This window comes from Erpetoichthys calabaricus, chromosome 2 (genome assembly GCF_900747795.2).
Source record: "Erpetoichthys calabaricus chromosome 2, fErpCal1.3, whole genome shotgun sequence".
NCBI lineage: Eukaryota > Metazoa > Chordata > Cladistia > Polypteriformes > Polypteridae > Erpetoichthys > Erpetoichthys calabaricus.
This window is the reverse complement of record NC_041395.2, coordinates 327351679-327365009: the sequence shown is the minus strand read 5'-3', so window position 1 is coordinate 327365009 and position 13331 is coordinate 327351679. Positions and strand designations below refer to the sequence as shown.

Here is a 13331-nt window from a genome sequence, read left to right as displayed (position 1 = left end):
GAGGACAACTTACACAAACTCATTTGCATTTACACTCCATTGTTTCACGTCAAAAACTTTCCATACAGTCAGAATTGTAACACGAGATAGGCATGGTGACGTGAGTGCAGTGGAGATCTTTAAATGATCTCATGAAATTTTTAAAGAGCGTATTCTGTTTTCAGGAGACAAGTGCTCTGCAGCATTTCAGAGGTGAATCCTTGGAGCTTGCATCTCCAACAAGAACTAGAGAGTCGAGAAGATTAAAAACAATTGACCATTGCAAATAGAAAAGACCATTTCCTGAGGTTTTGCACATGGGCTTTTCTCCACATTGATCTTTATTGGATACAGCACTTTCACAGAATGCTTCATACAGTAGTCGGGCAGCGTAATTAACCTAGCCTGCACACTTCTGAGCTCTTCCAAATGAATAAACATCTTTATGGACTCGGTTATCTCCTCTCTTTTGCCAGATTCCTGATGTTGTAATGCACCACCAACCACACAACTGCCATCTCCCAGGTATCTCAACTTTGCTTGTATCTGACAGCATACATCCAAAACATTCTGGGGCAACAATTGAAGTCCACTCCACTGCTTCTGTGGAAAAGCAGTCGCATAATTCTTGGTTGGATGCAACACGGGACACCATCTGGTACTTATATGACTTCATGACATAATGTAAAGCAGCCTAAATTACCAGCCATGGGAACTGTAGCTAATACTGAGGATGCCCATATGCAACCCTATTCTGGACCAGTAAATCCTTCCTTGGCTCAGGGGCCAGAATGATCTATTGCTCATGTGTTAATCCTTATGCATGTAGTCTTCTTACAAAATGGACCTCTGCAACTTGGTGCAATGATCATACTGAATGTATGGTCAATAATACATGTGGCTCTTTACATAAGGACATTACAGTTCTGACATTATTGGACAACTCAGCCACTTGGTCATGACTACAGCTGTGACTCTTGTCTCATTTGTTTTTTTTTTTTCTCATTATTCACATAGTGTGTTTGTACAGTTATTACTTATTCATGATTTGGTGTCTTTAAAACCCCTGACTGGATATCTTCAACACAGTCCTTCGCACTTTTACCCTTCACTACATCCTGCCTGCCTATGGATCCCTATTAGCCTGATAAAACTCAACTTTATGACCACAAACCACACTTCCATGAAGACATTCAATTGGATTCCAACAGCCTTATCTTGTCTCATGCCACCATGGCTCTAAAAGTGTGTGCTAGCTGTTACCTCTGTCCACTTGGCCATTACTGCTAATGTATATTCCTGCCTCGAACTGCATGTGTATTTTTACTGAGCAGTTCAGTGCATATAAAAAGACAAGTACAAAGTTTTAACATTCTGCATGGGCCAGATCCTGAGGAGTCTGAAGGTCACATTACACAGTGTTTTATGCTTTAGTGTTGCTTCATTGTATTTTTAAAGGCATGCCGTGCCCTGATCCTGGCCACTGAAAAGAATACAGTACTATACAAGAATAAACTGATTAAGTTTCAATTTTATTCAGAACCTTTTCACCAGAAGGTTTAGGAGGAAAAAGAGCATTTAACACACCACATACCAAATCAACATTTTATATAGTGACTCACAATTAATTGGGCTACTCCCATAGTATACAAAAAATCTAGAATATCCTTGAAAGTACACCAAAATATGCAAAGGTTATCTTATTTTGGAAGATATTTGCATGGATGGATAAGCATGGGGAGGAACTCAACAAGCAAATTAAAGATAAACCCTGCAGTCTTTCTTTGTCAGTCATTGTAACAGGTCTACAGGGTGAGCTTTTTCATTGATTTGCAAGCCTAAGTACAACAATGCACTCCCTAGCCAAGCCTCCCATCTGTCTCTCTGACACCTCTATCTACCGCCAGTCAAGCGTTTGTCACAGAACTTCCTTCCGACTCCCACTCAGCTAACTTCAGAGCTGAGGGCAGCTATAAGTCCCATCCTGGGGTCACTTACAGGTTCATGTCAGTCAGGGCTACTTTCGAGCATAAATGTGCTAAAATGGGCCCCCCAGAATGGTTTTGAGTGACATTCTATGGTGAATTCACAAGGTCTTCTATGATGGAGGATTGGAGTAATTATCGCGTAGAGGGGTCCTTTTATCACATTGGCTGGCCCAGAGCTTATTCAGCTTGGAATGGCCAATAGGGGGAGGCAGCTTGATGGCCAAGGTCTCCAGGACTCTGAACAAATCCAAATCCTATTATGGGATATCATCTACTATTGAATTATGCTCTGTACTTGTAATACAGTATTTCTATTGCACTATCATTTTGTATTGAGGATTGCTTGTGTTCTGTTCTGTGTATTGTATTGTACTTACCCCCTCACCTATTTTTTTTCACACCCACTGTATGCCCAACCTACATGGAAAGGGGTCTCTCTTTGAAATGCCTTTCCCAAGGTTTCTTCCATTTTTTCCCTGCAAGGATTTTTTTGGGAGTTCTTCCTGGTCTTCTTAGAGATTCAAGGCTAAGGGGGAATGTCAAAACGCAGGGCCAGTTAAAGCCCATTGCGGTACTCGTTGTGTGATTTTGGGCTATACAAAAATAAGTTGTATGGTATTGTACTTCACTTTTTTCACATTTTGTTATGTTGCAACCCTGTGCTAAAATTGTTTAAATTTGCTTTTAACTCTTATCAAATGTAAGAGACAGCCAGCAGCTCAGCCTGGCCGGGACGACCCGAGAATGGAAGGATGGGGGAAGGCAGCAACTTTTGGACACTGCCTCCCCCAAGACGCTAAAATGGCAACTCCCCCTGGAGTGTAACAGTGCCCTGGATTCCCAAGGGTCATCCTGGGACTTGGAGTTCGGTATCTCAGCGCTGTTGGGTGCCGCCAGGGGGTGCTGTGGAAGGACCTGGGAAGTCATGCTTCCCGGAAGTACTAGGAAGTCACGAAGACAGAAGCCCCAAAATACTTCCAGGCTGATTAAAGAACTTGAATTCTCCATCTTGACCTGGAAGTGTGGCAAGTCACGTTGGAGTAAGAACAGAAGCACTTCCAGGTCAAGGACTATATAAAGGACTGCTGAAAACTCAGCAGGCGAGCCCGAGTTGGGTGGAGGTGCAAGAATGAGAAGATCTGTGTTAGTGTTGGGGTATTTGCTTGTATTATTGCCGCTGTGGTGCTTGGGGAGCACTGTTTAAAGAAGAGAATTATTAAAATAACCTTTTGGTGCTTTTACCTGGTGTCCCGAGTGTCTGTCTGTTGGCTTTAAAGGGGCAACAGTGCCACCTAGCGTCCACACAAGCAACAACCAATACCCCAGGATGACAACATGAAAATAGGATTTTAGAAATTATTTACATCCATAATGGCAAATGCAGTGTGTCAACCTTCTACTGCAAACTTATTAAAAATAAAAAATTTAAATCTCAAATGGGCACAAGTATTCAGAACCTTTGCTCCTTAATAGTTAAAGCCCCTTTGGTGACGATTCCAAACTGGAGTCTTGTCGGGTCTGATTTAACAAGCTTTGCATACCTGGATTTGGGGATTGTCTTCCACTTTACTTTGCAGATCCTCTCAGGCTCAGCCAGGTTGGATGGAGACCATCAGTGGACAGTTATTTTCAGGTCTTTTCAAGGATGTTTGACAAAATCCAGTATCTAAAGATAATTTCTGCAGATAATTTCTTTAGCCTTGTGGCTTGGTTTTTGCTAAACTGCGGGACCCTAAATAGACACAGGTGCCTCTTTTCAGACGCATCCAATCAACTGAATTGACTACAGGTGAATCTGAAACAAGGTGTGGAAACATCTCAACAATGAGCAACAGAATGGGACGCACCTAAGCCAAAGCGTCACAGTAAAGTCATGGAGCTTTGCAAAAAAAAAAAAAAATTTAAATCATGTTTTCATTGGCTTTTGAGTGTTTCTTGATGAGGGGAAAAAAGGCTGCAACATAAGAAAATGTGATGGGGTCGAATGCACTTTATCAATCTATATGTATATGAAATATATACATGACTATACTGTAAATAAATAAATAGTACATATTCATGAACATCTGAGTAAAGACAAGGACTTCTGAAACAATGTGCTCTTCACAGATGAGGTAAAAATAGAGTTATTTGACCTCAAAACCAGAAGACGTATTGAGCAAAAAACAAAGACAGCATCTGACCAGAAGAACTTGATACCAACTGTTCAGCATGGCGGTGAAAATGTTCTGGTTTAGAGCTACTCTCCTGCATCAGGGCCTGGACAGCTCATTATCATAGAATCCACTAGGAACTCTTCATTGTACCTGAGGGTGCTTGAGGATAATGTGAGGACATCTGTGAGACGATCTGTCCCTCAATGAAAACTGGACCTTGCAAGATGACAATAACCAAAAACATACCTGTAAATCTACAAAGGAATGGATGAAAAGAAAGAAACTAAGGGTTCTAGAATGGTCAAGTCAAAGTCTGGATCTTAATACCATCAAGATGTGTGTGTGTGTGTGTGTGTGGTGGGGATTTGTTAAATGGGCTGTGTATGCAAGACATCCATTAAACATCACATGACTAGAAGAATTCTGCATGGAGGAGTCGGGGAAATTTTCTCCCAGCTGATGTATGAGACTGCCAGACATTTACAGAAAACACAGACTTGAAGGAGCAACACCATCTATTAGAGCGAGGGTGGGGGCATACTTTTATCATAGATGGAAATGTCATATCTGGTAATTTTTAATTGAGTAAAATATCTCCAAGTCAAATTTTTATTGTATTTTTTCACTTGCATTACCTTTATCTAAATATACTTTTAACATGAAAATTAAACCTTGATTTGTACAAATTAAATAAATAAATAAATATTATATATATATATATATATATATATATTATATACACAGTGGAACCTTGGTTCACGAACGTCTCGGTACACGTACAAATCGGTTCACGACCAAAAAGTTCGCCAAACTTTTGCCTCGGTTCACAACCACACACTCGGTATACGAACAAGCCAGTTTCCCTTTCGGGTTGTACATGTTCAGTCTCTCCCTGTGCATTTCCTGTGCAGTGAGCAAGAAAGAGAGCGTGAGAGTGCGACACACACACACACAGAGGCAGCGCGAGAGAGACAGACGCACACACAGGCAGCTCGAGAAAGAGAGCCACGCACACACACAGGCAGCACGAGAGACAGACAGACGCACACACACAGGCAGCGCAGTTAAAGAATGCACTGGGCTTGATTTGGTTTTCACTTCTGTTTACAGCGATCAGTTTGTAGCGTGCATTGTTGCAATGTTACTTTTCTTGGTGGTTTATTAAATTACAGATTTTTTCAAATGTTCATTTTTTTCCCTGTGCTTAAAACTCATTAAAAAAAAGTGTTTTTAGCGAGCGGTTGGTAGAAATATAGCGAACTATTGCAGTGTTAGTCTTCTCTGTTGTTCAAGGTTTTCTCAGTGTTATTCAATGTTTTTACATTTAGTTTACTATTATGCTGTGCATTCTATGGTTTAATTAACTATATTTGTGCTTAAAAATTTAAAAATATATATATATATTTACATACAGTTCGTATGGTCTGGAATGGATTAATTGAATTTACATACAGTCCTATGGGGGAAATTGCTTCGGTTCACGACCAGAGTTTTGGAACGAATTATGGTCGTGAACCGAGGTTCCACAGTGTATATATATATATATATATATATATATATATATATATATATACACACACACACACACACAGTATATGCACACACACACTATAATAATAAAGAGTATATGCCAGCAGCCACACCACATGCAATTCAGAACCAGTAATCCACCCAAAGCTAAGCATGTTCAAGCCTGGCCAATACTTTGATGGGCCAAAAAAACCAAAAATGCTTGGGTTACTTACTTCTGGAAGGGGTGTTGGTGAGGCCACCAGGGGGTGCCTACCTTGTGATCTGAATGTTAACGGTTAGCCAGCTGTTGGTTTGCCTACTCTTGAGGTTCTTAAGGCTTTACTCTGATTTTGCCCAATGCCACACTCCTCTGTAGTTGTTATGCTCTGACCCTTCATATCTCCTATACCGGTGATGCCCTTCTTCCTGTACTGCCATGCTTGTATGTTTTCCTCTCTCCCTCTCTTACAGTGATGCCCTATGCTACACCACCTTTTTCCTGCCCATAATTTCTCGTTCCTAACTTCCATCCATCACAAGCTTTTCTAGGCAGTTCTTCACATTTCATTCTTTATTTTTTTGAATGTCCTTTCACAAAAGACTTTATGAGACACAGAAGAGTGTAATACAAAGCAACACCTCACTACTAAAAGACCAACAGGCTTTTAAACACGGGCACATCTGAGGCAGCACTCAGTCCTTCAGTCTCAAAGATCTGATGACAGACTTTACAAGCAGTGGGATACCGCACGATTTACATTATTAATAAATGGATGTTCCAGAATACATTTTTCAGGCAGGCCGTTTTCAGGATCTGAGCTGTTCATGCCAGTTTAACCCAGCCTTTCATTGAAAATCATTTGGCCATTAAGGGCACGAGATGACTGGTTTTAAACTTTAATGCTCCACAGCCGAAACCAAAATGATCTGTGAGGAATAGGATATGGCCTCTAAGACAGCAGGCACAACGGTGCCTTTCAGGCTCTTTTACCAACCGTGGCAGCCATTGTCACAAATCAGATTTGGTTACATGGGCCTTTTGTGACGGGGCATAATTTGCTGCTTCTGGTTCTTATAGAAATGAAGCAGAAAACTGGCAGATTGTAATTTGATAAGCAGCATTCACCCACTCTCATAATTTTTCTAAGCCCCGGCCTCTGCTCCCTGAATAAAATGTAAAAATGTCTGCAATCTTCTGCCTCTGCTTGTGGTCTGTGACAGAACTTTGTCAGAGATGTTTATGACATTGTAAATGCAGAAGCAAAAAGGGACCAAAACATGGAAACTGCAAACACAGCAGAAAGAAGAAGGTTAAAAAGCCCTGTGATAAACATGGCTTAAATTTGGACTGCTAGGAGATATGAAGGTTTATTCAGACTCTGCTCAACCTCTCACTAGACATTTTTAATACCGGTAATCACTTTTCTCATGAACACACTTGAGAGAGGCTTTTCTGCTTTAACAGCAGAGCAAAGAACCCTGCCATTCATCTGGACAGCTAGGCTAGGTCACTTCCACTGGATTTATTTTTAACACAACCTATCATTCTTAATCCAATTCAGGGTGCCTGGCAAGGCCGGGGATAAAGCAAGAAACAGACACTCATACAAGGGCCTGCTTGGAATTATCTATCAACCTAATGGAGAAATCTTTGGGGATGTGAGAGAAAATCCATGCAGACACAAGAGGAACATGTCAAACCCATACAGACTACCTTTGGGTATGGAGTGCAAACCCAGAACACCAGATCCTACTGCACCACCATGACACCCTAGTTCTATTAAATAACATTTAACTATTTAGCTGACTTTTTATGCAAAGAAACTTTACTGATCACTAGTGCACAGTACTGTAGGATCCGTCTCTGCAATATTAGCACTGGAGGGTGAAAAGGCACAAAGTTAGGCAATGGCAGGGATTTTATATGATGCCACTCTGTAGGGAGAGCTTTAAAAGAAGCTTTATTTCTGGAATGTGAGAGCAGGGCTACACAGCAAGTGAGTCTTGTGGACTAAGCTGATAGTTGCATACAATTATATAGGGGCTATATTATTCATCTTCCAAGCTGGGCAGGGTCTTGGGGAAGTAAAAGCCTATCCCAGCAGACATGGGATACAAGGCCTGGATGGGGCACTAGTATATCAAGTGGTTTACATTAGGTATGCAGTTTTTATCATGCTTCTGCAAAGTGTATGATGTGTTACATATCAAGTGAACACTGGGGACCAAGTTAGCAGTCATTTAATATAGTGTCCGGACAGATATACACTACAACTCTTATCAATTTAAAAAAAAAAAAAAGTATGTAAAAGGCAGACAAAACAGAAAGCAGTGATCTGTAAGGCTTTACCCATAGTTAATTGGAGATAGTACAAAGATATTTCATATTTTATTTCCATCCATTTATCCATTTTCTGATGCTTGTCCAGGTCACGGTAGCAGCAATGATGCTGAGGCATCTCTTTTCTCTGCCACCTCATTCAACTACTCCTGAGGAGATACTGTGGCACTCCCATGACAGCTAAAAGATATAATCTCTCCAGCATGTCCTGGATCTGTCCAGAGGTCTCCACCTCATGCCCAAAACACCTCTCCAGTGAGGCATATCCAGGAGGCTCCCTAGTCAGATGCCCAAACCACCTCAACTGCCCTGCTTTGTTTAAGTCAGATGAGTAGCAGCTTTACTTTGAGCTCCTCCTTACCCTATCTCTAAGGTTGAGCCCAGAAACCCTGCCGCTTGTATCCAAGATCTAGCTCTTTTGGTCACTACCCACAGTTTATGACCATAAGTGTGCTCTTCCCAGTGAATTCTCAAGCATACTATATTAGATTGGACACATTGCCTTTTGTCATTGCAGATCAGTTTAAATACCATGGGGTAAATATCACAAGTAAACATAAAGCTCTTTATCAACAAAATTTTGCTGTCCGTATGGAAAAAATTAAGCAAGACTTGCATAGATGGTCAACCCTTCATCTCACTATAGCTGGAAGAATTAACATTGTTAAGATGAATATCCTTCCTAAGCTTCTCTTTTTATTTCAAAACATTCCAATATACATCAATAAATAATTTTTTAAGCAATTAGATTCAACCATAACATCATTTATTTGGAACCTAAAACATCCACGTATCCAAAGAGCGACCCTACAAAGACCTAAGACAGAAGATGACATGGCTCTACCCAACTTTCAGTTTTATTACTGGGCAGCAAACATACAAGCTATGAAAACCTGGACACAAATAGATGAACATACACAGGCTTGGTGCGCAATAGAAATAAAATCCAGTAATACTTCTTTATGTTCCCTGCTTTGTGCTCCAACAAATGCAAGTTATCAATGATATACTAATAACCCAATTGTACTTCACTCACTCAGAATATGGAACCAATGTAGAAAGTATTTTAAGATGGAGAATCTTTTATCTGTGGCACCTCTGCATGAGAACCACCTTTTTCAACCCTCGCAAACATATGCAGTTTTTAATATCTGGAAAACATTTGGGATTAAATTACTTAGAGATCTTTATATAGACAACATCTTTACATCCTATGAGCAATTACATTCTAAATTTAACTTTCCAGGGACACATTTCTTTCACTACCTTCAAATTAGAAACTTTGTTAAACAGAACCTGCCAGATTTTCCTCATCTCCCACCTTCCTCTATGCTGGATAAAATATTGCTCAGTTTCAAGGACTCTGACAGCATTTCTGCAATTTATAAAATTATTTTACAGTCCCCCCCTTTCAAAGATCCAAGAGGACAATGGGAAAAGGATCTCTCACTTAACACATCAGAAAAGGAGTGGAAGGTAGCAATGCATAGAATTCACTCGAGCTCCATATGCACAAAGCATACAATTATTCAACTCCAAATTATATATCGAGCACATCTGTCTCGCTTAAAACTGTCCAAAATGTTTCCAGGGCAAGATCCAACCTGTGAACGCTGCAATCAAGTCCCAGCCTCACTGGGTCACATGTTTTGTGCTTGCACCAAATTAACATCATTCTGGACAAAAAAATTTTAAGTGCCTTTCAGACAGCCTTGGTGTCACAATCCCTCCTAACCCATTAACAGCTGTGTTCGGTGGGCTCACAGAGGGGCTTAAAGTGGAGAAGGACAAACAAACTGTGATTGCCTTCACTACACTATTGGCACGCAGACTTATTTTGCTAAACTGGAAGAATCCTAACTCTCCTCTTTTAAGTCAGTGGGTAACTGATGTTTTATATTATTTGAAATTGGAAAAAATAAAATTCTCACTTAGAGGATCTGTGCAGAACTTTTTCAAAACCTGGTAGGATCTGATCAATAACATTTTAGAATAAGCTCTTAAAGCACTGAGGAAGCAGATTCTCTTCCCATTTCTTTTTCTTCTCCATTTATCTTTATCTGCCTATTAAACTCATAAACGTATTTATTTTTACTAGCTTCAAGTTTTACTCCGTTGGCCATGCTCTCTTTCTCAGAGGTGGGAGCTGAATTGTTTTCAATCCTATTTTTTGTAAAAATTGATCTATTTGTATAGAATGATTACAATAAAATCAATAAAATTAAAAAAAAAATAAATGAGGGTAGGAACGGAGATCAACCAGTGAATCGAGAACTTTACGTTTTTGGCTCAGGCTCTCGCTACACTACTACTGATCAATATGACGTATGCATGACTGTGGACGCTGCCCCAGTTTACCAGTCGATCTCCCATTCCCTTTTTCCCTTACTCATAAAGAAAACCCCCAAGATACTTAAACCCCACCCTTTTCCAGCTAAAAACCATGAACTCAGACTTGGAACCCTAACCCTAACCTCATAAATGCTGTTCTGATGGCATTAAGACATTACTACAGACAGACTCCAACATCTTGTGGAAAGCCTTCCCAAAAGAGTGGTGGCTGTCATAGTTGAAAAGTGGGGCCAACTCTGCATTAATGCTCAAGGTTTTGGAATGGGAGGTCTGTAAAGCTCATACAATCGTGATTGTCCAGTGTCCACAAACCTGTGACCATATAATATATGTATTGCACATGTATTTTCTCATAAATGAGGCATAACCATGGATCCCTAAATTGTTTTTCTTGCTGCTGGTCTTCTTTTATAGTATTTTGAGTCAGTCGGCATACAAATTTATCAAAAATGTTTTTTAGTAGCTGCACCAGTAATTGTTCACTTCATCCTCCATGTTTGTTTTGAAATGTCACATGACACATTTAAAGTAGGTAACCAAGCCATATGCTTGAATAAACATCCAAGACGACTGTCTGGATGAAGGTGATGGAAACTGAATCAGAATTCAGTGCAACATACAAAAGTGGCCCATGTCTGATCTCCACTGGGAGGTTTTTGAACACACAATGCGTGGTCTGAAAATTGAAAGTAGATTTTATGAGAAGGACTTAGGAGTCGTAGTGCACTTGACACTAACGACTGCCAGACAGTGTTCAGAAACCATTAATAAGGCTAACAGAATATCAGGTTATATAGCACCCTGATGTGTGGAGTACAAGTCCAAGGAGGTTCTACTCAAGCTTTATAACACACTGGTGAGGCCTCATCTGGAGTCCTGGGTGCAGTTTTGGTCTCCAGGCTTGGGCAGATGAAATTTAATGTAACAGTAAATGTAAAGTATTACACATAGGAAATAAAAATGTTAGGTTTGAATACACAATGGATCATCGGAAAATCGAGAGTATACCTTATCAGAAGGATTTAGGAGTCATAGTGGACTCTAAGCTATCGACTTCCTGACAGTGCTCAGAAGCCATTAAGAAGCCTAACAGAATGTGAGGTTATATAGCGTCTTGATGTGTAGAGTACAAGTCCAAGGAGGATCTCCTCAAGCTTTATAACACACTGGTGAGGCCTCATCTGGAGTACTGGGTGCAGTTTTGGTCTCCAGGCCACAAAAAGGACATAGCAGCACTAGAAAAGGTCCAGAGAAGAATGACTAGGCTGAGTCCAGGGCTACAGGGGATTAAATATAAATAAGGATTAAAAGAGCTGAGCCTTTACAGTTTAAGCAAAAGAAGATTAAGAGGAGACCTGACTGAAGTGTTTAAAATTATGAAGGGAATTAGTCTAGTGGATCGAGATGGTGACTTTAAAATGAGTTCATCAAGAACACCGGGACACAGTTTGAAACTTGTTAAGGGTAAATTTCACACAAACATTAGGACGTTTTTCTTCATAAAGAGAACCACAGACACATGGAATATGTGACCAAGTCCTGTGGTAGACAGTAGGACTTTACAGACATTCAAAATTCATATTCATGATATTTTGGAAGAATTAAGTGGATAGGACTGGTGAGCTTCATTGGGCTGAACAGCCTGTACTCATTCAGATTATTCTGATATGGAAAAAAAAAAAAAAATCAGAATCATGTCACATCAGAGTGGTAGTGGAAACGCTGCCCCCTAAGCATAACAAAGGTCGCTGCAACAATTTGACAAGCTTTAACTACGATCACACAGTGAACTTGGGCATCTGAGCACCACCTCAAAGAATAGGACACACCACCCACCTGCTGCACTCCACCAAAGTGACTTTCAGACGCCCCTCCGTGAGCCCTGTGTCTTGGACAGTCAAGTCAAGCTCCACTGTGTCCTCTGTGGCTGGTTGAACTTGAAATGGGAAGAATGGCTTATATCTGGAAAGAAAAGACACAAGACACAATAAGTTCAAGTGAGACTGCAGAACAATGTTATGTATACAGTTCCAGCTCAAAACTTTTAATGGTGCAGCAATTTAGTGGACATGGCCAGCTTACACTGAACATGCTCTGTTTATGGCTTCCTGGCACTATTCAACTTTTTATATAGGGCTTGTCCTATTAAAATTATGGTGGTTGAGCAGGTAGGGCAAGGTATTTCTTTCTCCTGATACAGGATATTAACTGTTACATTACCACACCATAAAGCCTTAGGGGCCAGCCACTGTATCTAGTACCTAGTGGACTGAAACTTGGACTACTTCAGCATAAGGCACCCATCCCTAAAAGCTGACCCAAGCACTTAAACTGACTTCCCTCGGTTTACTTGGGAGGAATACAGTGCAGCCAACCTGCTTTTACAAAACCATCACACCCACTGCTTACTCTTTTAGATAAAACTGACACCGTCCATGGAAATCCTGCAGTCTCTGACTTTCACATCTACAAACTTAGATTTTTACTTATGAGCTCCAATGGCTCCCACTGTCAAGACTGGATTGTTTGTCTCTAGCGTACAAAAAGAACAACTTTGGCTGCTAGTAGCCTTGAAGGCTCCATCCAGAATTTATCAATTTATCCCTCTCTTTCACTTTTTATCCTGCTTCAAATTTCCGTAACTGTAGCTCTACTAGACTTGCACAGATCCACTTGGAATTCACTGACTGTCCAACAGTCCAACATTTTTTTTGTATTTAGCACACTGGTCTGCTTAGACAACTGAAGCATTGTTATCTTACTATGGTGGCACATGATGTTAATGACGCTTTATACAATAAAGATTATTACTTTATGACTACTGGAGAGAACAGACTGTAAACTGCTTGGAAAATCAAACATTTGGACTTCACCACCAGAAAGCTGCTTCTGCTCCACCAAACAAATGATCCGTCTTGTAATTCCTTCTTGCCTTTCCTTGTAAAAAATACACTTGAAGGACAATGTTCACAAACCCTAGTGGGGAAGGAAAAATGATTTAAC

General features: G+C 40.4%; 1 protein-coding gene across 1 annotated transcript in view; it reads right to left on the bottom strand.

Moving 5' to 3' along the window:
* pdzd8 (PDZ domain containing 8) overlaps positions 1-13331 on the bottom strand; it is a 283146-nt gene that overhangs the window by 118170 nt on the left and 151645 nt on the right. The window contains exon 2 of the mRNA XM_028796014.2: positions 12165-12290. Coding sequence (XP_028651847.1) covers positions 12165-12290 — 126 coding nt within the window. The remainder of the gene's footprint in view (positions 1-12164; positions 12291-13331) is intronic.